Raw genomic sequence first — 26,933 nt, 5'->3', positions numbered from 1 at the left:
TGATTAATTTTTTCCTTTCTGATTCTGGGTCGACGGATATTTGGCGTTTTCTGCATCCTCAGGAAAAAGATTTTTCCTTTTTTTCACATGTTCATCATTCCTATTCAAGAATTGATTATTTTTTTATTGATTCTCGTCCTTCAGTGATTAAATGTGATTATGATTCTATAACCATTTCGGATCATGCTCCACTTAAGCTTTCTATTAAAATTATGGCCAATATACCAAACAATAGACAATGGCGTTTTAATTCGCTGTTGCTTCAGGACTCGGACTTTGTTAATTTTATGAATGAACAGATTGAGCTTTTTTTTATAATTAACCATACAGAAGATATTTCGGTTAACACTCTTTGGGACACTTTTAAAGCCTATATTCGGGGTCAGATTATTTCGTATTCCGTTGCTTTGAGGAAGAAACAGAAGCAGGAGGAGATGGCAATTGTGGACAAGATTAAAGAAATTGATAAGAAATATGTTATGGCTCCTTCTGAGGAGCTATACAAACAAAGAACTGAACTTCAAATGGAACACAGTTTACTACTCTCGTCCTCGATTGTAAACCAATTAAAGAAAACAAGAAGTGATTTTTATGTTCACAGTGATAAAATTGGCAAGCTGCTGGCTAATCAATTGAAATCTAATTATGTTAAATCTCAAATCAATCAGATTTATAACCAAAATGATCGATTGATATTGGATCATGTGGGGATTAATCAAACCTTTTGTGATTTTTATTCTTCTTTATATCAATCAGAGTCTCCTCGAGATTCTAAATATATGAATGATTTTTTAGATAAGTTAGACTTTCCTCAGATTTCACAGGATATGTCTTCTTTATTAGATACTTCCATTACAATGGATGAGATTAAGAATGTTATTTTTTCTATGAATCTGGGGAAAGCTCCTGGCCCTGATGGGTTTACCGTTGAATTTTATAAATGTTTTGCTTCTTTATTGATTCCTTGGCTCTATAAGGTTTTTGAGGCTTCTTTGAAACTTGGTAAACTTCCGGAATCTTTTAATAGAGCATCAATTTCTTTAATACTAAAGAAGGATAAAGACCCTGCTCAATGTGCATCTTATAGACCAATATCTTTATTAAATGTTGATTCTAAAGTTTTTTCTAAGTTATTAGCAAATAGACTAGAAAAAGTACTTCCTTCTATTATTTCGGAAGACCAAACGGGTTTTATTAAAGGTCGTTACTCTTTTTATAATATTCGTACATTGTTAAATATTGTTTATACTCCCTCACAAAATGTTCCTGAGTGTGTTATTTCTTTAGATGCCGAGAAAGCTTTTGATAGAGTAGAATGGCCTTATTTATTTAAGGTGCTTGAAATGTTTAATTTTAGCCTGAAATTTATATCCTGGATTAAACTGTTATATCACTCCCCTGTAGCCTCGGTTCGTACTAACTCTTTAAACTCACCTTTTTTTCCTCTCTTTCGTGGTACTCGACAAGGCTGTCCTCTTAGTCCCCTATTATTTGATATTGCATTAGAACCTCTTGCAATTGCTATTCGAGAATCTTCAAATATTACTGGGATAACTCGGGGATTAAAGTCCCATAAATTATCACTCTATGCTGATGATTTACTTTTATATATTTCTAATCCTGAGAGATCTATTCCTGCTGTTTTAGAGTTATTAGCACAATTTGGTCTTTTCTCAGGTTATAAATTAAATCTTAGTAAGAGTGAACTTTTTCCGATTAATAAACATCTTCCCTTATATTATAAATTTCCATTTAAATTGATTAATAATTACCTTTCATATCTTGGGATTAAAATTACTTGTAAACATAAAGATTTATTTAAGACTAACTTTTTACCATTAATAGACCATATTACTCAACTTTCATCTAAATGGTTTCCTTTATATTTAACTTTGATTGGTCGTATTAATGCAGTTAAGATGTTTTTTTTGCCAAAATTTTTATATGTGTTTCAGGCATTACCAATTTTCGTTCCTAAATCTTTTTTTGATAAAGTCGACTCTAAAATTTCTTCATTTATTTGGCAGAATAAGAATCCGAGACTGGGTAAAATACATTTACAGAAAGCTAAGAGAGATGGAGGTTTAGCATTACCTAACTTTAGATTTTATTATTGGGCTATTAATATTCGACATATGAAATTTTGGTTACTTGACCGGGATATACTATCTATTCCTAAATGGGTAGCATTGGAATTACAATCTGTTCAGGGTTATACACTTGGTTCTATTTTAGGTTCATCTCTTCCTTTTGATTCGAAACGCCTTAAGCAGGTCTCTAACCCGATCGTTAAATATGCTTTGCGTATTTGGTTTCAATTCAGAAAATTTTTTGATCTTAATCAATTCGGGTTAGCGATTCCTATTTTAGGTAACATATTTTTTCCTCCCTCTTTTACGGATCGCGCTTTTCAAACTTGGAAGACTAAGGGTATTTTACGGTTTTTGGATTTATTTTTAGATGGTTCCCTTATGTCTTTTGAACAATTATCTAATAAATATAACCTATCAAGAATACATTTTTTTAGATATTTACAAGTTAGAAATTTTCTAAGTACTATACTTCCTTCCTTTCCAATGCTTCCTCCTATATATATTTTAGATTCGATAATTAACTTTAATCCATGTCAGAAAGGTGCATCGGCTATGATTTATAATATTATTATGAAACTCAGGAAAGTTCCATTTGATAAGATTAGGGTAGATTGGGAACAGGGATTGGGGCTTACCATTTCTGTGGATGATTGGGGGCAGATTTTACAATTAGTTAATACTTCCTCTATTTGTGCTAAACATTCCCTAATTCAATTTAAAGTGGTGCATAGAGCACATATGTCCAAAGATAAGTTAGCGCGTTTTTACTCGCATATTAATCCTTTCTGTGATAGATGTTCGGGGCAGATAGCCTCTTTAACTCATATGTTTTGGTCTTGCCCTACTTTGGAAACTTTTTGGAGAGATATTTTCAATATTATTTCTAAGGTATTAAATATAGATATCTCTCCTCACCCTATTACTGCTATCTTTGGACTACCTAAAATTTCTAGTAATCTTTCCCCTTCAGCCCGTAGAATGATTGCATTTCTTACTTTAATGGCGAAAAGATGTATTTTACAACATTGGAAAGAGCTTAATGCTCCAACTACCTTTTTTTGGTTTTCTCAGACGATTTTATGTTTGAATCTGGAGAAAATTAGAAGTAACCTTTATGATTCTTCATTTAAATTTGAACAGATTTGGGGACCTTTTATTCGATATTTTCATTTAATGTAATATTTACCCTTCTTGTTTTTTTTTCACTGTTTTAATGGAGGTCGGGATTGAGGACGTGATTTTAAGTTTAACTCTGTTTGGTTTCAAGTTAGCCCATTGCTTTGCTTTGCTTTTAGTTAGTTGCACGGTGGGTTTTTTTTTGGGGTTTTTTTTTCTTTTTTTCCATTGATATATATAAAATCTAGTATACTATTATGTTATCTTGGTTTCTTATGCTTAAATTACATTGTTTGTAGTATTTTCTTTTTGGTATTGTTATCTTTTGGAATTTTATTATACTTTAACATTGTATTAATGTTTATATGGCTTACTTTTTTTGTATACTTACTCAATAAAAAGATTTAAAAAGAAAGAAAGTGAATCATTGCTTCACCTGACCTTTTGGGGTTCCTGGATGGTGGCAGGGGAAGCAACAAAAAGGTATTGCATTTGCTGTGGTTATATATCTGTGGAATGGGAGTAGTCGGTAGACAATGGAAGAGAAGACTGGGGAGTTACGAAAGGAACACCTCCTTCAAAACCCTGAAAGGGAAGGTGAATCCCGCCCAAGGCTTTTCTGTTCATTTGTTCATGTTCGCCCTTTCTAACCGCTCCCACCAATTTACCAACTAGATGATCTTGATTACACCACATCCTCATAGCAATGCTGGGCTCAACTCATTAAAGATATTTTCTATCCCTTCCTCACCCAACTTCAACTTAAAACCAACCTATCCTCTCTCTCCCAGCCCTGATAAAGGTCATTTGAACTGAAACATTAAGCACCTATCTTTCCACAAATGCTGCCTGAACTTTTAAGTGCTTCCAGTATTTTCCGCTTACCCATCTCTAACAGCATATTGCTGACTTGTTTTTCTCCAAATTGATAGTTTTAAAACTAAAGTAACACACACAAAATGCTGGAGGAACTAAGCAAGTCAGACAGCATCTAGGGAGAGGACTAAACATCAACATTTCAGCTGAGACTACTTCTGGTCTGCAAAGGAAGGGGAAAGACGCCAGAGTAAAAAGGTGGGGGGAGGGGAAGGAGGACAGCTAGAAGGTGATAGGTAAAGCCAGATGGGTGGAAAGATAAAGGGCAGGAGAGTAAGGAATCTGATAAGAGAAGAGAGTGGACCATAGGAGAAAGGGAAGGAGGAGGGGACGCGGGGGAGGGGATAGGCAGGTGGGAAGAGGTCAGGGACCAGAATGGGGAATACAAGAAGAGGAGAGGGGGAGGGAAAAAAAATTACTGGAAGGAGAAATGGATATTCATCCCATCAGGTTAGAGGCTACCCAGATGGAATATAAGGTGTTGCTCCTCCACCCCAAGGATGATCTCATTTTGGCACAAGAGGAGGCCATGGACCAACATGTCGGAATAAGAATCGGAAGTAAAATATTTGGCTACTGGCTTTTGGCGGATGGAGCGATCCTCGACAAAGAGGTCCCCCAATTTACGACGGGTCTCACCAGTGTAGTGGAGGCCTCGTCGGGAACACCAGACAAAATAGACGTCCCCAGCAGACTCGCAGGTGAAGTGTTGTTCACCTGGAAGATCCGTTTGGAGCCCTGAGTGGAGGAGAGTGAGATGGTGAATGGGCAGTTTGCAGGGATAAATGCCGGGAGGGAGATAAGTGACGAGGGAAGACTGGACAAGGGAATCGCAGATGGAGCAATCCCTGCGGAAGGTGGGTGGGGAGGTAAAACTATGCTTAATGGTATAATCCCTTTGGAGATCGTGGAAGTTGTAGAGGATGATGTTTTGACGTGGAGGTTCATGGGGTGGTAGGCAGTTAAAATGTTCAGACATTTCTGCCTTGTTATTCAGAATATTCCTCCAAATTGTTTCAGATTTAAGATGGGGTGTTATCATCATCAACCCCATCCGAGATATACAATTGTGTGTTATCTGCATAACTAGAAATCTCTAATGATATCTCCTAAGGGGAGCACGTACAAAGACAAGGGTAGGGGACCAAGGCAGATTTCCTGAGAAACACCAAAAGACATATTGTATCTCTTAGAAAACTGGTCTCCAAGACAGACAAAAAAATTCTCCGAGCTATATGAATGAAATCAATTAAGGGCACCACCAGAAAAGCCAACGCAGTTCTCAAAGCAATCTAGGGGAATACTGTGATCAACTGTGCCGAAGGCAGCACTTAGATCTGGAAGAATTACTTATATGGTCTCCTTCAGCTTTCTGTGTTTTCTTTCTTGCTGCCAATTGGCGGCTGGGCAATATGTTAGTTTTTATGCGAGGGAGGGGTTGGGGATTTGGGGTCTGACGTTCTTGTTGGCATTTTTCCGTGTGGGCAAGCTGTTAGTTTTTTGTGTGAAAGAGAGGGTTGGGGGTTTGATGTTATTGTCACTGTATTTGTTATGTGGGAGGGGGTTGGGGGTTTGACTTCCTGCTACTGTTTCCTGGCTGGGCGATCTGTTAGGTTTTGTGCGAGGGAGGGGTTGGGGGTTTGGGGTTTGCTAGTTTTGTTTCTTCTACTTTTTCGTGTGGGGGGGTGTTGTTTCAATGAATTCCATCATTTTCCTGTATTTCATGGCTATCTGGAGAAGACAAATCTCAGTGTTATTCTGCATACACAGTTTAATAAAATGAACCTTTGAACCAGAACCGAGGCCCTGTTGGCATCAGTGCTGAGCCTAAGGTAACTGACAACTGCGACAAGAGCCATCTCCGTAATTTAAACTTTTCTAGCGTATTGTTCTCATTCAGAAAGTTGTTGAGTTGGTTGAAAATGACTTTCTGCAGAATCTTGCCCAGGAAAGGAAGATTTGATATGAGCCTGTATTTAGCTAGTATGTCACTATCAAGGTTTGGCTTTTTAAAGTAAGGGTTTGACAGCCACCGTCCTGAAGGCATCTGGAAATACTCGGCTTCAAGAAATGTGTTTATAATTTTCCTAACAGAATTGAAAACACTAGTAAAAGAGTCCTTAAAAAGTGTGGTAGGGACAGGGTTGAGATAGCAAGTAGACTGTTTACTCTTTGTTACAATCTTATAGTTCTTAATCAGAAATACAAGTTGATACCTCTTATCTGAAATACTCGGCGTTGCAAGTGTTTCAGACTTGGATTTTTTTTTCAGATTTTGGAATGTATAATGAGATACCTTGGGATCACCATCATTTCTGACTGAATATCTATGCTCCTGGTAAGCAGTCTTTGTCTTACTCTTGGTCATCACACACATGTACTGAGCAGTAAAAACTATAACATGCTATTAATGAAAATGTAATGTGTGCAGGATAACAAAAGCAGCATAGAGCCATCAGAATACCTCCAAAATGCCAGCGAACATGACCAACAGCACATCCTGCTGATGGTTCACCAAACTACTGCTTTTATTAATACTACTTTTAAATATGATTCTACTAAGCTGTGTGCACTTGGAATCTGTAATTTACACCTTACTACTGTGTTTTTGGACTGATAGAGCGATCTGGTTCTTTGCCATCTCCGAGTGAGTTCGGTGAGATTGGGAACAGAGTGTGCAACTTGGAGGTCTGGCAGCCTGAAAAGGACCACAAGCCCATAATCGACTCCTCTCCTTCTCTCCGACTGAGGGATCGAGCCCATGTTCAACTCCATTGCTTCCGTCCAACTGAGGCATCAAGGTAGATGTCGATGAGGATGAGGGCGGAGGACGGGCAGGTGTTTGGCGCCGCCTGCCTGCGTTTGACCGGTCTTCCTCTCCCTGTTGCTGACTGCTGCCGGAGGAAAGTCTTGGGATCAATGTTGCCAGGATTGATTGTTTTAGGGTGACTCTGAGATTCGTGTTGCATGTGTTCCTGGATTCTGGTTACTCGTTTTTTCGCTGTTCTCGAGCGGTTTGATTGGTGTGACTGGGCAATTGGCAAGCAAGGGCCCTGCGGCCCACATTGGCTTGTGGTGTGGCAAAGAACTGAACTAAACTCAATACTACTGATTTGATGTTTGATATTCTATGTGCTGTTCGCTTGCTTTTTGTCACTTGTGCAATTTCTTTTTTTTCCCCCACATGTTGGGTGTTTGATGTTTTCTTTGAAAGGGTTCCATTGTGTTTCTTTGTTTAGTGTCTGCCTGAGGAAGGACGAATCTCAGAGTTGTTTTGTATATACATACTTTGATAATAAATGCACTTTGGATCCTTGAAACAGCTGTTGAACAACAACAAAGGCAGGCTTTCAGTCTCCACCTATGATGCCATGGTTTGAATAAAAGGTTAGAGTGCACTATGTGTATTTTACTTTTTTTTAGGTTTATAAAAACAATCAGCTTTGCAGACTTCTGGTGTTAGATTCTCATCAGTGACAATCCTCAACAACTAATGCTTCTGCTGCTTTGTGATCAGCAGGCACTCTATCACCACAAATCTTTAATAATTTAATGTTATGCATTTCCTTAAATTTCTGCAACCAGCCTGCTGCATATTCACAATTACCTTCAATTTTCAATTTGTTGTGATAGATCTTTGCTTGTCTCATGGTCAGCATACTGTTAAGTGGCATACGTGCTTACAAATCCACTCTTTCAGAACACGATTGAGATCTTCATTTTTTTTGTCTTATGCAGTCTATTTTCTGTTTTTCATTCATTTCTGTTAATTCCATGTGTGAGGTCACTTCTCAGAACTGTCTGCAGTGCACAGAGAACTCCACGTCGCCTGGGAACCTTCGAGTGCCTCGTGGAATTTTCCATTTGTCAGTGCTCAAAAAAAATCACAAATTACTCAGGTTTTCGAACTTTGGATTTTCAGGTAAGGGATACTCAACTTGTAACTTTTGACATGGTTGCCACCTTTCTAAGAGGTTGGCTGAAGAGGTATGGAAGTTGATTTTAAAAAATTGCAAATTCCTCACATATTGTGAGAAATGCTTGACTGAGGACATTATAGGTTGGGGCAGGGTTCCACAGTCGGTTTATAGTTGAGAACAGTATTCTTGAATGCCTGCTATTCTCTGTAATATTCAGGGAGAAATTGACTTTTCTTGCAGAGCATATAGCAGTGTTATAGGAGCCTAGATTTTCCTTCTATGTGGTCATGGCAAACTTGAGACATGCAGCAATGTTTTCTCCATGGTGTCCTCCCATGAACACCATTTTTGTTCAGTGTTTTTCTTATAGTGCACACATGAACAGAGACTTTAGCAAATTCTGGAGATTTCTGCAGGTCTTTTGCTGTTACCTTTGTGTTTTTTTTACCTCCTTCAGCATTGCACATTGTGCTCTTGGTATGATCTTTACAGAACGTCCACTCCGAGGGAGAGCAGCAACAATACTGAATTTCCTCCATTTGGAGACAATTTCTTTTACTGTGGACTGAGGAACACTCAGATCTATAGAAATGCTTATGCAGTCTTTTCCAGCTTCATGCATCTCTATGATTCTTCTTCTAAGGTCCTCTGAAAGTTGTTTTGATTGAGGTATGGTGCACATAATGAGATCTTTCTTGAAAAGTGCAGGCTCTGTCAGTAACCTGACCTTGTGTGTCTTTTTAAGGGCAGAGCACCTCTAAAAACACACCCCCATTGTTAAGTTATTGATTGGAACACCTGACTCCAAATAGTTTTTGTAGAAGGCATTACCCCAGAGGTTCACATACTTTCTTGAACCAAGACTATGATTGTTGAAATGGAGTACCCAGTAATGACGGGAAGTAGTACAACTGCTTGTGTCTTATTAGCTTAGGCAAACTGTGTTTGTCTATTACTGTGACTTAGATGAAGATCAGACCACATTTTATGAGTAATTAATGCAAAAAAACAGGTAATTAGAAAGGGTTCACAAACTTTTTCTTGCAACTGTAGGCCATTTGGCTCATACAGTCTGTTTCACAATTCAATCAATGGTGATTTATTATCCCCCACTACCCCATTCTCTTGCCTTCTCCCTGTAACCTTTGACACCCATACTAATCAAGAGTCAATCAACCTCTTCTTTAAATATACTCAATGACTTGGCCTCCACAGCCATCTGTGGCAATAAATTCCACAGATTCACCACCCTCTGACTAATTAGTTCATCTCTGTTCTAAAGATACAACCTTGTATTCTGATGCTGTGCTCTCATGTCCTAGACTCTTCCACTACTGGAAATAGCCTTTCCACATCCACTCTATCTAGGTCTTAGGTTTCAACTAAATCCTCCCTCATTCTTCTAAACTCCAGTTAATACAGATACAGAGCCATAAAACACTCTTCACACATTAACCTTTTTATTCCTGGGATTATTCTCATAAGCCTCCTCGAGACCCTCTCCAATGCAAATGGAGATGAAATGTGTACCTGAAAGTCATCAGGAATGGGTCCATATGGAAAACTGATGTTGAGTGCCTGGACATCATGTCTTGATCTCACGTCAGTCCATGGATTATACGCCACTGGAGGTAGTTTCAATGGGACTTTGGGATCAGGTGCAAGGTGGATCTCTTCGCGTGGATACAATTTTAAAAACTCCTAAACAGAACAAAATCTAGAAATTAAATTTACCATTCTAGTGACAGAAAAAAGACACTGGCAAAATACATTTAATGATGCCTGAAAGGTGCACATCCTCAAAACCCAGTTCTTTATTCACAGTTTTTAAAAGGTCACGTTAATGAACTTCAAGAATTGTAGTATCATAACAAGACTAGCTTGTAAAGTTCCACTAAAATTCTTCTTCTTAAACCCGTCATATCGACTGGGGCATAGGCCGCCAACAGCAGCTCAACAGTCCTGCACCACTCTCTCAAGTTGCCCCAGGTGTAGCACATCTTCTTGGTGTATCCTTTCTCTCCCGGGGATGAGATTGTTGGAGCTTCTGTGGCATTTAGTTTTTACAGGATGGGGTTGATAGCCTGCAAGTCTAACACTCCTTTTCTCATCCAGGATTGGGACCTTCCATGGTAGAGTTGTAGGTTCCCATACCTGCACCTGAATTTTAGTTCAAACTCTCCAACTGACTGCCATTCTCCCATGTTGCAACATTATACTCAATCAGGATAGTATTCATAGAACAGTACAGCACAGTACAGGCCCTTCGGCCCATAATGTTGTGCCAACCCTTAAACCCTGCCTCCCATATAACCCTCCACCTTAAATTCCTCCATATACCTGTCTTGTAGTCTCTTAAATTTCACTAGTGTATCTGCCTCCACGACTGACTCAGGCAGTGTATTCCATGCACCAACCACTCTCTGAGTAAAAAATCTTCCTCTAATATCCCCCTTGAACTTCCCACCCCTTACCTTAAAGCCATGTCCTCTTGTATTGAGCAGTGGTGCCCTGGGGAAGAGGCGCTGGCTATCCACTCTATCTATTCCTCTTAATATCTTGTATACCTCAATCATGTCTCCTCTCATCCTCCTTCTCTCCAGAGAGTAAAGCCCTAGCTCCCTTAATCTCTGATCATAATGCATACTCTCTAAACCAGGCAGCACCCTGGTAAATCTCCTCTGTACCCTTTCCAATGCTTCCACACCCTTCCTATAGTGAGGCGACCAGAATGGGACACAATACTCCAAGTGTGGCCTAACCAGAATTTTATAGAGCTGCATCATTACCTCGCGACTCTTAAACTCTATCCCTTGACTTATGAAAGCTAACACCCCACAAGCTTTCTTAACTACCCTATCTACCTGTGAGGCAACTTTCAGGGATCTGTGGACATGTACCCCAAGATCCCTCTGCTCCTCCACACTACCAAGTATCCTGCCACTTACTTTGTAATCTGTCTTAGAGTTTGTCCTTCCAAAGTGTACCACCTCACACTTCTCCGGGTTGAACTCCATCTGCCACTTCTCAGCCCACTTCTGCATCCTATCAATGTCTCTCTACAATCTTCGACAATCTTCTACACTATCCACAACACCAACAACTTTTGTGTTGTCTGCAAACTTGCCAACCCACCCTTCTACCCCCACATCCAGGTCATTAATAAAAATCACAAAAAGTAGAGGTCCCAGAACCAATCCTTGTGGGACACTACTAGTCACAACCCTCCAATCCGAATGTACTCCCTCCACCATGACCCTCTGCTTTCTGCAGGCAAGCCAATTCTGAATCTAACTGGCCAAACTTCCCTGGATCCCATGCCTTCTGACTTTCTGAATAAGCCTACTGTGTGGAACCTTGTCAAATACTTCACTAAAATCCATGTGGATCACATCCACTGTACTACCCTCATCTATATGCCTGGTCACCTTCTCAAAGAACTCTATCAGGCTTGTCAGACACGATCATGATTCACAACAAAGAGATACTGTGAAACATTAAAATTAGAACTTCAAATAAACACAATTTCAGTGATAATTAAACTTAATATCAGCCAATCAACATGGGACAAAGGTCTGCACTGATCACCAGGATCAAGCTCCCTCCACTGCTGAGAAGACCTCCAGGGTCTCCCCTCTCCCCCTATTGCTGACAGGGTCACCGGGGGTCTCCCTCCTCACTATTTTATAATTATTACTGGGAGTGTTGCCTGAAGCATTGTTGAGGATCCCTCCCTCCCATCCCACAATCTCTTTGACAGTCAGTAATGAGGCACTTTCCTTCATGAGGGATGTCACTCTAGCTGCAGACCCAACAACATTATTTTCAAGATTAAGAGGGAGGTCACCTCAACCCAATATTGACCGCCAACCTAAAGCTCTTACAAAAAAAAAGCGAGAACTCTTGAGGTCTCCTCTATATTGGGAAGACCGGACACAGACTGACAAACCCACTTTGTTAAGTGCCTTTGCTCTGTCTGCAATTCTAGCCAGGACCTCTCAGTGGCTAGTCATTCCAATTCCACTTCCCATTCCCACACTGACATGGTTGTCCTTGGCCTCCTCCACTACCAGTTCAAGGCTAAGTGCAAATTAGAGGACCAGCACCTCATGTTCAAACTAGACATGTCCAAACTGGTGGCACAAACACCAAATTCTATACCTGGTAACTATTCCCTCTTCTGTCCGAACCCTTTATCTCTTCTCCTTGCAGCAGACTCAAGTGGCCTAATTTTGCTCCGATGTCTTATGGCTTCATCCAGCCATCCCCCATCTTTCACCTTACCACCCTCTCCACCTGCCCATCACACACACTGCTCCCTCACGGGCTGTACACCCCATCTCCCTCCCAAATTACATGCTCAACCTTCCTCTCCTGTCAAATTCCTACAAAGAGTAGCGGAAAATCCTACAGAAGGTAATGGATACGGCCCAATCCATCGCTAATAAAGCCCTCACCACCACTGAGCACATCTACATGGAGTACTGACGCAGGAAAGCAGCATCCGTCATCAGGGACCCCCACCATCCAGGCTATGCTCTCTTCTAACTGCTGTCATCAAGCAGGTACAGGAGCCCCAGGACCCACACCACCAGGTTCAGGAACAGTTACTACCCCTCAACCATTCTGAACCACAGGGGATAATTTCTCTCACCCCATCATTGAAATGTTCCCACAACCTATGGATGAATTTTCATGTACTCTTCATCTCCTGTTCCTGATATTTATTGCTTAAGTATTAATTATCGCCATCGTTTATTTTTTCTTTTTGCATTTGCAGTTTGTTGTCTTTTGTACATTGTTGTCTGTCCTGTTGAATGCAGCCTTTCATAGATTCTATTATATTTCTTGATTTACTAAGAATGCCAGCAAAAAATGAATCTCAGGGTTGTATACAATGACATATATGCACTTTGATTATAAATTCATATTAAGCTTCGACAATTCCATCACCTTCAGCCTTCTGTCACCTAAAACCTTCCAGCTATTGACATCAGTACCACTCTTCGACAACCCCCTCACCTGGTTGACACTTCCCCACCCGGATCCACCTATCACCCACCAGCTCTTGCTTCTCCTCTTCCCCCCACCTTTCCATACTGGCCAACTCCCATCTATTCTTTCAGTCCAGGAGAACGGCTGAAAGTTCAAAGCACATACATATCAACATATACAACCCTGAGATCAATTCTCTTGTGCACATACAAAACAAACCCATTATAGAATAATAACCATATTAGTATTAACGAAAGACCGCACCAACTTGGGCTTCCCACCAGCGTGCAAAAGACAGCAAACACTGCAAATACAAAAGGAAAGAAATAATAATAAATAAATAAGCCATAAATATCAAGAACACGAGATGAAGAGTCCTTAGAAGTGAGTCCATGGGCTGTGGAAACATTTCAATGATAGAGGGAGTGAAGTTGAGTGAAGCCATCCCCTCTAGTTCAAGAGCCTGATGTTTGAGGGGTTCCTGAACCTGGCGGTGAGACTCCTGAGGCTCCTGTACCTTCTTCCTGATGGCGGCCATGAAAAGAGAGCATGTCCTGGGTGGTGAGGGGGTGGGGCTCCTTGATGATGGATGCTGCTTTCCTGCAACAATGCTCTGTGTAGATGTGTTCAATGGTGGGGAGGGCTTGACCTGATATATCGACAGTCCATTCTTCCCCCAGCCCACCCCCCCCCACCAAATATGCTGCCTGACTCGCTGAGCTCCTAAAGCACTTTGTGTATCATTCCAGAATCCAACATCTGCAGTCACTTGTGTCTCCAGAAATGGATGTTATTGCATTTCACTACAGAAATATGAAGGTGATTTTCAAATGGATGAAGCCAAATAAAAGCCAAATAATGTTAGGCAGTGAAGTCTCTTGACCAGTGGTGGCAAACCTACTTTGGGAGTATGTGCCCAAAATGGCAACAATCTTCTGAAATATTCTCTCCCATGTCATGGTAATTTTTAGTAGAGATTATCATTGATTAAGGAATTAATTACAATAATCATGGTCTTTAAGGAAAATAGAGGAATCCCACTGATTATTTTATCTTTTTATCTTTTATTTTTATGTTTGGATTTTATCACATTGTAAAACACTTGGATTTACATCACCTGTATGAAAAGTATATAACTAAGTTATTATTATGTGTATTCATTGTTTTATTAAAGATATAGAGACAAACTGAAATAAACAAGATTTTAGAAAACATTTTCAAATATTAATACTAATCTTTTAAGATGATAATTGAAAAATAAAATTCATGCAGGTGCTAAACTACATACAGTATTTACTGTCATCACTAAATATCCAGTGCTTGCTCACAAATGACAAAAGAATAAATATAAATGACGAAGCTATTGCCAATTGGCCCAAACAGTTCTATCTGACACGTACACCAGATCTGTGAGGATTTTATAACGTATCATTCAATGTAACATGTTCTCACAACTACCTAGCTGGCCCCAAACCCTTGTGAGACATTTCCTGTGAAAACACCTCACTGCTCTCACATTGTAAAAAAATTATTTGCTGCTTCATCTGGCAGTGAAGATAATGCCGATGTGGCTTTTCATTATGGGCGGGGCATGAAGATTCAAGAGGCGACACTGCAGGCTGTGTGCCAACATTTTTGATTGTGCCACCTTGGGCACCTGTGCCACAGGTCTGCCACCCCTGTTCTAAGCAATAATGTGCAAACACAACAGTACTTTTAACTTGCTACCTGTGGATATTTGAGTGGAATGTGTGGTTTATGATAACCAACGGCTAAAAAGAACGAGCTTCCGGTGTTTTTCGTATTTTTCAGTAAACGAATTGCTTCATTCGTGCTCTGGATATCAGGCAGTGTGCGCTCTGGCATCTCCTCCACATCCACTGGACAGACCAGGTTTGCATATCTTTTACCATCTGGTCCTTTGCACACCTAATTGGAGATAAACCACAGGTGAAAAAGGTTCGCCGCCTGAAACATTGAACATTTATTCCTTTCCACAGATGCTGCCTGATCTGCAGAGATACAGAAGCCTGAAGACCCACACCTCGGGGTTCGACAACAGCTTCTTCCTTGTCAACATCAGGTTCTTGAACTGACCTGCAAAATCAAAACACTATCTCAAACAATACTTCTTTTCCACCCTCTCAATCTTGTGCCAGTGTCATTATGTTGTTTCTGTTGTTTATTTTTGCACAAGTCTATTTAATTTGATGTTAATTTTTGCTTTGATATACTGTACTGCTACCGCAGAAAGCTGATCTTCATGGCACTTGTACCTACGTCTGCGCACTCACTGGCCACTTTATTAGATACACCTGCCCATTAATGCAAAATACAATCAGCCAATCATGAAGGTCTTCAAGCATTTTTCTGAAGTAAATTGTGGTAAACTATCATCGCAAACAATGAACAGTTAAGCGAAGGAAAAGCAAATTCGCAATATGTGCCCTGATGCTACACTTGGAGTTGGTGCCATACTGGTTGGAGTGAATGATTCGGAGAGCAGAAGGTGAGACAGGGGAATTCCGATGCATGTCCAACTAACCTAGGTGCAAGGGTAGATTGCTACAAACGCCAAGCTAATTTGGAGGGGTCAAGAATGGCTCTTTGGCAGCGAAATCTTGACTTGGAACATATCACTGGGCAGCAGGCTCTAAGCCTGGAGCAATTCGCCATGGCGAAGCCCAGGTCTTAATGCGAAGCATGATTCGCTGTTTGAACAATTTAAACGCCAGTCCAGATAGACTGGAAAGGCAGAGTGTTGAGTGTTGGGTGAAACCTAGGCCCAGAGCCATTTGCTATGGCAGAGCTCAGGTCCTAATGCGAGATATGATCGACTGTTTGGGCAATTTAGTCACCAGCCCAGATAGTCAGGGGAGCTCTCTCCACAATGCTAAGACAATGAGATTAAATCCAGCTGCTGTGCTTGCAAACTTTGCAGTGATTTGTCCTGCTAATGTGGTGAACTAAATACCAAGGCTTTGGGCCTACTTCAGGCTGTTCCCGGGATTTGGAATTAAGGACTCTATTTGGTTTGGAATGCTGTTATTGCTTGAATGATGTTTCTTTTTTTTTACCCCTATCTCTGTAAGTACTGGGGTTAGTCTCTTTTTTTAAATTGGGTTCTTTAAGGTTCATTGCTTTGCGACTGCCTATAAGCAAACAAATTTCAAGGTTGTATAATTTATACATTCTTTGAAAGTAAATGTACTTTGAATCTTTGAATGTGCAGCAACTTAATGCATAAACGCATGCAGACATGGTCAAGAGGTTCAGTTGTTGTTCAGTCCAAACACCAGAAGAAATGTGATCTAGGTGAACTTTGACTATGGGATGATTGTTGGTGCCAGAAAGGGTGGTTCGTATCTCAGAAACTGCTGATCTCCTGGGATCTGCCACACACAGCTGTCTTTAGGGTTTACAGAGAATGCTGCAAAAAGCAAAAAAAAAAAAATCCTGCGAGTAGCAGTTCTGTGAGTGAAAACACTTTGTTAATGAGCGGTCGGAGGGGAATGGCTGACAGGAAGGCGACGGTAACTCAAATAACCACACGTTACGACACTGATGTACAGAACAGTAGCTCCAAACGCACGTCAAACGTTGAAGTGGATGAGCCACAGCAGCAGAAGACTGAACATTCATTCCAAGTGGCCACTTTATTAGCTACCTCCTACCTCCTGTATCTAACAAAGAAGGCACTGAGTGTAGGTCTATGACAATAAACTTCAACTTGGACTTGCCTTGGCATTTTTATATTTCTGTGTTGAAGGATGAAATGGAGGGAACGACCAGCTGTACGGATAGTCATCAGTATAATTGGACACGATTCCTAAAAGATGAAGAACACCAGTTAAGCTTCAGGCTCCTGAGTTATGACAGATAACCACCCAATGATTAGAGTCGAAGGGCACTACAACACAGAAACAGGCCCTTCCACCCATTCTGTCTGTGCTGCAAATGGAGCACACTCTTCTGTACACTTCCCTTCCATGTAGCCATCCAAATTTCTCTTAAACATTGAAATCAAACGCACATCAACTGTACCTCTTCCTAGAGATGCTGCCTGGCCTGCTGCGTTCACCAGCAACTTTGATGTGTGTGGATTGCACATCCACCACTTCCGCTGGCAGCTTGATCCACTTCCTACCACCCTGAGTGAATTAGTTGTCTTATTCTGACACATGTAATAAGAATGTTGACCAAAGACGTGCAAAGGTTTACGGGGTGTAAAATTCACAGCAGATTAACAGATAGGACAGTTATCTTCACACAAACTACCATCAGCTTGACTCTGCACCCAACTCAATGCTTTGACCTTCTGGGAGAAGATACAGGAGCTTGAAATCACCCATGTCTTGATGAAATAATGGCTTGTTCCTCACTGCTGTCACAGACTCCTCAAGCAACCCGTCTGTCACATTCCCTTTCAGTGGTGCTGCCATGTTGTCGCACTCTATTCTACCTCTCAGTTATTCTGTTATTGCCACTTCAGCATTCCTTTTTGCACCATTTTATTGTTCTGCATTTGTCACTGTGTTTATTCGAACAATGCACACAGTGAGCAGAGACTTCAGATTGATCACATGTACATTGAAAAACAAACAAGCCGGGGGACTTCCGGGTCATCAAGGGAATGGCGGCGTAAGGAAAAGGTCTCTCGACAAAAAAGAAGGTAAACTGCCCCAAAATCGAATTTAGACAAATACTTAATATTGCATAACTATATTAATAAAAGGGGCAAGGATGATGTCTAAGAACAAGATTAAAAAGTCCGCTCCGAAGGCTGATAAACACAAAGAGATGCAGCAAGGCGAAGGGCCTATCTCCCCCACGGCAAGCCAGGACGGAGATAATGAGGGGGAATCGGTGACTCTGTCTTTGATTCTCGGAGAGATTCGCGAGTTCCGACAAGATAACAGCAAACAGCTGGAAGATATTAAAGGAGAAATAGTAAAAACTAACTCGCGGATACATGAAGCCGAAGCGAGGATTGTTGGAATTGAAGAGAAGCTACAAAATGCCGAGGAATTGATAGCAGAAATGCTGACGCTACAAGACCAACTCCAGTGGAAACTAATAGATCAAGAAGGCCGCTCGAGAAGGGAAAATGTGAGGATCTACGGAGTTCCCGAAGGAACCGAAGGTAAACCCGGATTGATGATTCCCTTCGTGGAGAAGCTGCTTAAAGAGAACCTTGATATACCAGCCGCAAAAGACCTACAGATAGAAAGGGCTCACCGCGCGTTGGCACCACAGCCTCCGGCAGGCGCCCAGCCCAAATCGATTCTGATCAGATTTCTCAGTTACAGAACGAAGGAAGAGGTGCTTAAAAGAGCATGGCAAAAGAAAGGTTTCATGTGGAACAACTGTAAAATCAGTTTAGACCACGACTACGCACCGGGGATTCTTGCCAGACGGAAGGAATATACGGAAACACGGAGAGTCCTGAAGGAAAACAACATCAGATTCCAGACCCTGTATCCAGCTCGGCTGAGAGTCTTTTACGACGAAGGGACAAAAACTTACGCTACGGTGGAGGAGGCAGCGTTGGACCTGGCGGACCGGGGACTACCTATTAGAGTTATCACCCAACCAGAGTCGCTACTGGAGAGGATTCGGCAGAAGTCGTGGCAGTCAGTGGGGCGAGGACGCTCCACTCGAAACAGAGTGTCAAACTACAAGGAAAAGCTGCAAATATTCAGACGCGAATGTACAGAGAATACAGATTAATTAAGAGAAATGACTGAAAAGAGTAAATCAGACTTAAAAGTAAAATGAAAACTGGTAATTGAAAATAATCTAGGCGGAATAACTTGAATGATAGCAATATGGTCGAGACATAAATAGGAGAAAATTCTCTATGATTATTCAAACTGCTGAGGGCCCTCTAACACAGGGTGAAGATAGAGGTTATCCCTCTGAACTGAGGCGGGTCGGTGCTCAGGCCTCACTGTGGGAAGTCGGGGAAAATTTTCAAATGTTATACGTTCAGAAATGTCTAGGGTGTGGTTATATGTCTTGGTTTACTGTTGAGAAGGGATTGCTTACTGTTTGGTTAGAAAAGGAGAGTGCTTTTTTTCTACTAGAGAAAAATGCAAACTGAATTGGTAAAAATAATTTCCTATAATGTTAATGGGGTTTTGAATCCAATTAAAAGAAATAAGATTATGTCTAAATTGAAAAAAGAGAGGGCACAAATAGCTTTCCTCCAGGAAACACATATTAGCCAATCTGAACATGGAAAATTAAAAAGAATGGGCTTTAAGCATGTATTTTATTCATCATATAAATTGAGTCACAAAAGAGGGGTACCTACTTTAATATCAAGTACTCTTAATTATGAACATATTTCAGAGACTAGAGACAAAGAAGGACGGTTTGTAAAAATCACAGGAAGAATAGAAGGTACAGAAATAACATTGCTGAATGTTTATGCTCCTCCAGGTAGTGAATGGTCATTTTATAGACACATTTTTGACCTAATGGTCAGTTCTCGAGGGGTAGTAATTTGTGGAGGGGATTTTAATATTAGATTAAATCCTATATTAGACTCTTCAAGAATAGTTACTCAGAATAAACCTCTGACTCGGAAAGTGAATTCATTGATGGAGGAGTTGGGAATTATAGATGTCTGGAGGGAATTACACCCTACTAGTAAAGATTATACATATTACTCTTTCCCTCATTCAGCCTATTCAAGGATAGACTATTTCTTTATCTTTAATACAGATAGACTCAGGATAAAAAACTGTAATATTGCAACAATTGATCTGTCGGATCATAGCCCAGTCTCTATGTCTCTAATCCTGGAAAGGAAAATGAGGAAAACACTATGGAGGCTAAACTCACATATACTTAATAACCCAAAAGTAATGGAGAGATTAAGGGGAGAAATCAAAGAATATCTAGACCTTAATGACACGGGAGAAACATCACCAGTGATTTTATGGGATACATTGAAAGCTGTACTGAGAGGGAAAATTATTTCCATTACTACTCACATGAAAAAAATCAATGCACAAAAATTAGCAGACCTTCAAGGAAAATTAAAACAACTTCAAGTTGGAGATAGCAACAAAAGTAATTCAAATCGAAAACAGGAAATTAGGAAATTGCAAAGTGAAATTGATGATATTTATACGTTGGAAACTCAAAGAAATTTTCTTTACCTGAGACAAAAGAATTATGAAGTAGGAGGTAAATCAGCTAGATTATTAGCATATAAATTACAAAAACAACAAGCAGACAATACAATTCATAAAATAAAGAATCCAAAGACAAAGCTTGTGGAGAGTACAATAGGGAAAATTCAAGAGAGTTTTGAAACGTATTATCGAGAGCTGTACTCCCAACCCCGGGCCCCCAATGAGCCCTATATAGACAGTGTATTGAATTTTTTAGATCTACCTAAACTTACAGATTTACAAAATGAAAGTTTATTAGAACCAGTAACTGTCAAAGAACTGAACGTGGCCATCTCTAGGTTAAAGGCTGGAAAGTCCCCGGGTTCTGATGGGTTTACCTCAGAGTGGTACAAGTCCCTGAAGACACAGTTAGCCCCATTACTACTTAACACCTTTAATTGGATCTTGCAGAGAGGAGAAACTCCACCTTCCTGGAGAGAAGCGATTATTTCAGTTATTCCTAAAGAGGGTAAAGATAAACTAGAATGTGGCAATTATCGGCCAATTAGTGTTCTTAATTTAGATTACAAACTATTTACATCTATATTAGCGCGCAGATTGGAAAAGCTTTTACCTGGCCTAATCCATTTAGACCAGGCTGGATTTATTCAACAAAGACAAACACAGGACAACATAAGGAGAACTCTGCACATATTAGAACAGGTTAATAAGAATGAGACAGAGACAATGGTAGTAGGATTGGACGCTGAGAAAGCTTTTGATTCGGTTAGTTGGGCATTCCTATACAGAGTGTTAGGAAGATTCGGCTTTCAAGAAAGGTTTATTAAAGTAATTCAGACTCTGTATGACAGCCCAACAGCCTGAATTAAGATAAATGGGGACCTCTCTGACTCCTTCATAGAGTGCCTCTAGAGACACTAGACAGGGATGCCCAATTTCTCCTCTCCTTTTTGCGCTATATATTGAACCACTTGCCCAACTAATAAGACAGAGCGAAATCGTAAAAGGTATCAAGGTGGCAGGGATTGAACAGAAAGTGTCGTTATTCGCAGATGATGTTTTGGTCTATCTGAGTGAACCAGAAAAATCATTTATAGGATTGTTTACACTGTTGGATGACTTTGGGAAAATATCAGGTTATAAAATAAATGTAAAGAAAACGCAGGTTATGTCCCTAAATTATACACCATCCAAAAAATTGCAGGATACATACGATCTTAAGTGGGAAGCTAAATCATTAAAATATTTAGGAATAACCCTGCCGAAGGATCTTTCAACACTGTCACAGGTAAATTATGGGCCATTAATCTCAGAGATAAAAGCAGATATGCATAGATGGAATCTTATCCCCTTTTTAAGTTTAAATTCAAGGATAAATACTATAAAAATGAATATTCTTCCTCGGTTATTATATCTTTTCCGTACTTTACCAGTGGAGGTGGATGATAATCAATTCAGGGAATGGGACAAATGGATTTCCCGCTTCATTTGGCAAGGAAGGAAACCTAGAATTCGATATAACACTTTACAGTTAGGGAAGGAAAGAGGAGGTATGGTTCTTCCTTGCCTGAGAAATTATTTTTATGCCTCACAGATAACCCCTCTGTTATATTGGTGTAATAGGGAATATAAGGCTAGATGGAAGGAAATAGAATTTGGATTAGTTGACAGTTTTCCTCTTCAGGCCTCAATAGCTGACAAAGGATTGATGGCCCAGTTGGAAAAATTTAATAATGCTTGGATAAATCTTACATTAAAAGTATGGCAGAAGGTGGTTAATTCATGTGGAATTAATAACATGCTAAAACTCTTTAGATGGTGTGCATATGATACCGAATTCCTTCCCAACAGAGGAGATAAAAGATTTGAGCTATGGATAAAGAAAGGTCTTACAACCTACCTCTCATTTATAGATAAAAGAGTATTACAAAGTTTCCAAATCCTGCAGGACAAACAGGGCCTCGAACATAATGACTTTTTTAGGTACCTTCAAATACGAAACTATGTTAACCAGAGTTGTAGATATACAGACCTATCAACAGTAGAATTAGAATTTTTCAAGATTCTGAATTCGGCTTGCAGTTCAATACCTAGTAAATCAGTTTCTCGCCTATATAATGCACTCTCCCATGTTAAAAATGTAAATACACTGTATATTAAAGAGAAGTGGGAGAAAGAAGCGGGGTTGGTACTTTCAGAGGAGGCTTGGGGGAAAATCTGCAGCTTTCAATGGTCCTCGACTAATTCTTTGACTTGGAGAGAACATTGTTGGAAAAACATTATAAGATACTTCAAGACCCCATATCAGGAAAAATATAAAGATACAAATGTGATGTGTTGGAGAAGGTGCGGCTCTAAGGAGGCAAATCATTTTCATATTTTCTGGGATTGCCCTAAATTAAGTCTATTTTGGGAAGGTATTCATAGAACATTAGTTAAGGTACTTAGGTCCCAGATACCTCTGAACTTTGAGACGCTCTATTTGGGGCATGTATTGTTCCTTGAACAGAAGGAAGATATAAAGTTGCTGCAGGCCCTCTTAGCGGCAAGTAAGAAATCAATCACTAGAAAATGGCTAAATCCAATACCACCTACATTAGAAGATTAGTACGAAATTATCTTGGAAATATTTAAAATGGAAAAGTTGACCTACTCCCTGAGAACTCAAAAAGAAACATTTTATCAAATCTGGAATAAATGGATTGAATATATAACCCCAATGCGAGCAGACTTTAGATGACTCTCCTAATGATTTATATTGCTCTTCTCATCAACACAGTAATATTGCTAACGTAAGCACCCCTAGTCTAAATGTTTGTTGTTTTTTTTTGGAAAATAGAGATTTAACTCAAGTAAAGGGAAAGATTTGGGAAAGGGATAAAAAAAAATGAAAAAATTAAGTAAATAAGTACATAGGGATTGGATAATTATGTCTGCGGGCAGGAACAAGCACGAACAAATTGGGATATAAACACCTACAATGGTTGGTATATAGGCTTGTATGACTTAGCCTAATAGGTTAGATTTACCACAGTACATAATTATCTATTTAAATGTTTATTTTGCTTTTATATCATCTCAATGTGTACTTAAGAATGTATAAATAATTGTAGTTTTATACATATAAAAAAATGGAAAAGGTTATATGTGTGAAAAAAGTACATGATAATTGTGAACTCCTTATCCAAATAAAAATAAAATTTAAAAAAAAGAAAAACAAACAAGCCAATGCTGGTGTTGGAGACCACGCACGGGAAATTATCCTGTATGACCTGCCCGCTGATCCAATCCAGTAATAATGTTCAAAAAGTCAAAAAATGTATTGGATCCTTTATTAGTAACCAGCAAAACAAACAACCTTGAAGTGATGAAACTAATGAAACTAAAAGCAGCGATATGAAATGTACTTAATCAAAGTTAAGTGGTCAGTAAAAGATATCACACCCAGCAGACCCTAGCTCTAAACTGCCCTGGACAAAGTGTGAATATGTAACCAAACCCTCCGCTTCTACCACGTCCCCACCCACATGACTAGCTACCATAATAAACAAGCAACAGAGAACACAATGCAGATTGAAGACAGATGCACGGCTCCTACACGTGCAGTGAAATGCACCTTTTGTATTAACAACACAATCTAAGGATGTGCTGGGGGCAGCCTGCAGTGTTGAGCAGCAGTTCTGTGGGCGAAAATACCTTGCTAATGACAGAGGGCAGAGGAGAATGACCAGACTAGTTCAAGCTGCCAGGAAGGTGACAGTAACTTAAATAACCACACGTTACAACAGTGGTGTGCATGAGAGCATCTCTGAATGCATAACACATTGAACCTTGAAGTTGCTGGGCTACAGCAGAAGACCACATTGAGTTCCACTCCTATGGTCACTATTATTGACACTCCTGTACCATAAAGTAGCCACTGAATGTAACTGCGATCCTGCAGACAACAGCACGTAAAGAAAGCACAGCAACACCTTTATGTTCTTAGAAGTTGGCGAAGATTTGGCATGACCTCTAAAACTTGGACAAACTTCTACAGATGCGTGGTGGAGAATATATTAACTCGTTGCAGCACGGCCTGGTACGGAAACACCAATGTCCTTGTACGGAAAAGCCTACAAAATTTAATGGATACAGCCCTATCCATCATGAGAAAAACACTCCCCACCACATCTACAAGCAGCACTGTTGCAGGAAAGCAGCATCAATCATCAAGGACTCCCAGCACCTAGGTCATTCTCTCTTCTCGTTGTTGCCATCAGGAAGGAGTTACAGGAGCCTCAGGACTCTCACCACCAGGTTCAGGAACAATTATTACCCCTCAACCACCAGGCACTTGAACCAAAGGGGATAACCTCACTCAACCCCATCAAGGACTCTTCATCTCATGTTCTCCATATTTATTATTACAGGTTTCCCCCGCCATCTAAAGGTAGCGTGTTCCTATGAAACGGTCCGTAAGCTGGAAGCGAAGAAGCAATTACCATTTATTTATATGGGAAAATTTTGTGATGGTTCACAGACACAAAAATAACCTATCAAATTATGCCAAATAACACATAAAACCTAAAATAACACATAAAACCTAAAATAACAGTAACATATAGTGTGACAAAAGACCAAGTTATCAGAAGATTGATGCCGATGAGAGAGATAAGAGAGACAATGGGGAAACATTCAAAATGTTAATGAGAGACGAGAGAGATTAACGAAAAGAGACACAGTTCCGAGTATTGACAGACCGGTTGCTTTGAACCTGAACTATTTGAAGTTTGATGGACAGGCGATACCCCAGCAGGGGGATAAAAGGAACAGGTTCGTTAAGGCACGACAGACTCCATGAGATAACGAAACCCTGGAAGTGCGGTGTGCCCCCCCCCCACAAGTTGGTGGGAGTTTTGGAGGTCTGATCGCAGGACCGACTATAGACGCAAAGGGTGAAAAGGTACGATCGGCGGGAACCTGGTGTGTGTGTCCACCCTTGCCTGGGTGCCAGGTTCACTGCAGAAGAACGGTCGTATCCGGAATGGAGGGGTCACAGTCGGTGACCTCGGAAGACAATAAAGGGTTCGCCCGAAAGCTAACTGCGAAGAACATCAAGGTCTGCTGAATCTGATTTGCATATCTTTTTCTCTCTCTCTCTCCAACGGCACAACAGCGATTGCTGCGAACTGAACTAAGCTGAACTGAACTCTGCGTCACTTGAGACTGATCATTTTACCCCTAGACTGCGATAAAGCTTGATTGATTCCTATTATCCTAGTTCTGTGTACATGTATGTTTTATCATTGCTAACCTGTTGCATTTATATCCTTATAATTAGAGTACTGTGTAACTTATTTCTTTAATAAAACTTTCTTAGTTCCAGTAATCCAGACTCCAACTAAGTGGTCCATTTCTGCTGGAATGAAATCGAGCCACACACACAAAATACTGGAGAAACTCAGCAAGCCAGCCAGATAGGCCCAAAACATCAACTGTACTTTTCTTCCCATAGATGCTGCCTGGCCTGCAAGTTTCTGCAGACATGCCATGGAGCATTTTGACCGGATACAACACCACCTGGTATGAAGGTTCCAATGTACAGAATCAGAAAATGCGGCAGGGGCTTGAAAACTCAGTCAGCTCCATCATGGCCACTAGCCTATCGAGTTTTCAGGACATCTAAAGGCGATGCTTCAAAAAGGTGACATTCAGGTTCCGGTGACATCATCGTCCAGAACGGCAGTTTAAATCAATAGCTCCTCCGGAAAAACACATATTTTGCCCCATTAATCCATCAAATACAAGATCTTTCAAAAATATCTGAATTAATAAGGGGGGCAAGAATGGGGAAAAAGAATGGAGATAAAAAAAGCATCACTGTGGAGCCTATGGATGAGAGAGGTGCAGCGCGTGGCTCTCCTACCTTAACACGTGGTAGCAAGGCCGACAATGGGCCTCGTTCAGGCGAAGCGGCAAATATGATAAAAATTCTGGAAGAGATACGGGGATTCCAGAAAGATATAAAACAGCAATTAAATGATATTAAGTCAGAGCTCGCCAACGTCAATCAAAACATAGCGGTGGCAGAGACACGAATTGAGAAGGCGCAAGATCGCGTTCAAAACGTAGAATGGATACTAAGTAAGACAATAAAAATATTAAATCAACAAGGAAGTAAACTGCTTGACCAGGATGGAAGATCACGATGGAAAAATATCAGGATAACAGTGTTCCTGAAGGAGCGGAGGGTTTGTCTATGATGGAGTTTGTAGGAAAGTTGCAGCTGGAAGTGCTGGAGATTCCCTCGACTATGGAGCTTGAAATTGAATCCATGTGCTTCGTCCCGAGGCCTCCCGAAGACAGAGAAGATAAGCCACGCTCAATAGTAATTAGATTCCTTCGATACAATACCAAGGCGGAGATTCTCCGAAGAGCCTGGGGCTGGGGTAAGATGAGGGTGTTTTTGAACGGAAAATTAGTATATTTCGATCAAGATTACCCCCCGGCAGTAATGCAGAAATGTAAGGAATACTCTGAAGTAAAGCCAATATTAAAGCAAGGGAAGATTAGATTCTGAACTCCGTACCCAGCTAAACTGCGCGTTTTATGAAGATGAAATGCAACCTTATCAGACAGTGGAAGAGGCGACTACAGACATGAAGAACAGAGGGCTGCCCGTTAGCATGGTCAAACCAAGAGATAGCCTGGCTGAGCAGTTATCCCGATCTGCTTGGGAAATAGTCAGAGAACCGAGAAAGCAGGGGACGGGAGGAGGGCGAGAAAAGAATATCAGGAAGAGACTG

The 26,933-nt window shown here is 40.4% G+C and overlaps 1 protein-coding gene across 1 annotated transcript in view; it reads right to left on the bottom strand.

Annotated features, from left to right (window-relative positions):
• The window catches only part of ids (iduronate 2-sulfatase), a 71,531-nt gene that overhangs the window by 15,151 nt on the left and 29,447 nt on the right, over window positions 1-26,933 (bottom strand). Inside the window, exons 4-6 of the mRNA XM_063061146.1 lie at window positions 16,741-16,829; window positions 14,729-14,929; window positions 9,536-9,706 (exon numbers count right to left, since the gene is read on the bottom strand). Coding sequence (XP_062917216.1) covers window positions 9,536-9,706; window positions 14,729-14,929; window positions 16,741-16,829 — 461 coding nt within the window. The remainder of the gene's footprint in view (window positions 1-9,535; window positions 9,707-14,728; window positions 14,930-16,740; window positions 16,830-26,933) is intronic.

Source organism: Mobula hypostoma, chromosome 10 (genome assembly GCF_963921235.1).
Source record: "Mobula hypostoma chromosome 10, sMobHyp1.1, whole genome shotgun sequence".
Classification (NCBI taxonomy): Eukaryota; Metazoa; Chordata; class Chondrichthyes; order Myliobatiformes; family Myliobatidae; genus Mobula; species Mobula hypostoma.
This window is presented reverse-complemented; position numbering and strand designations above follow the sequence as displayed.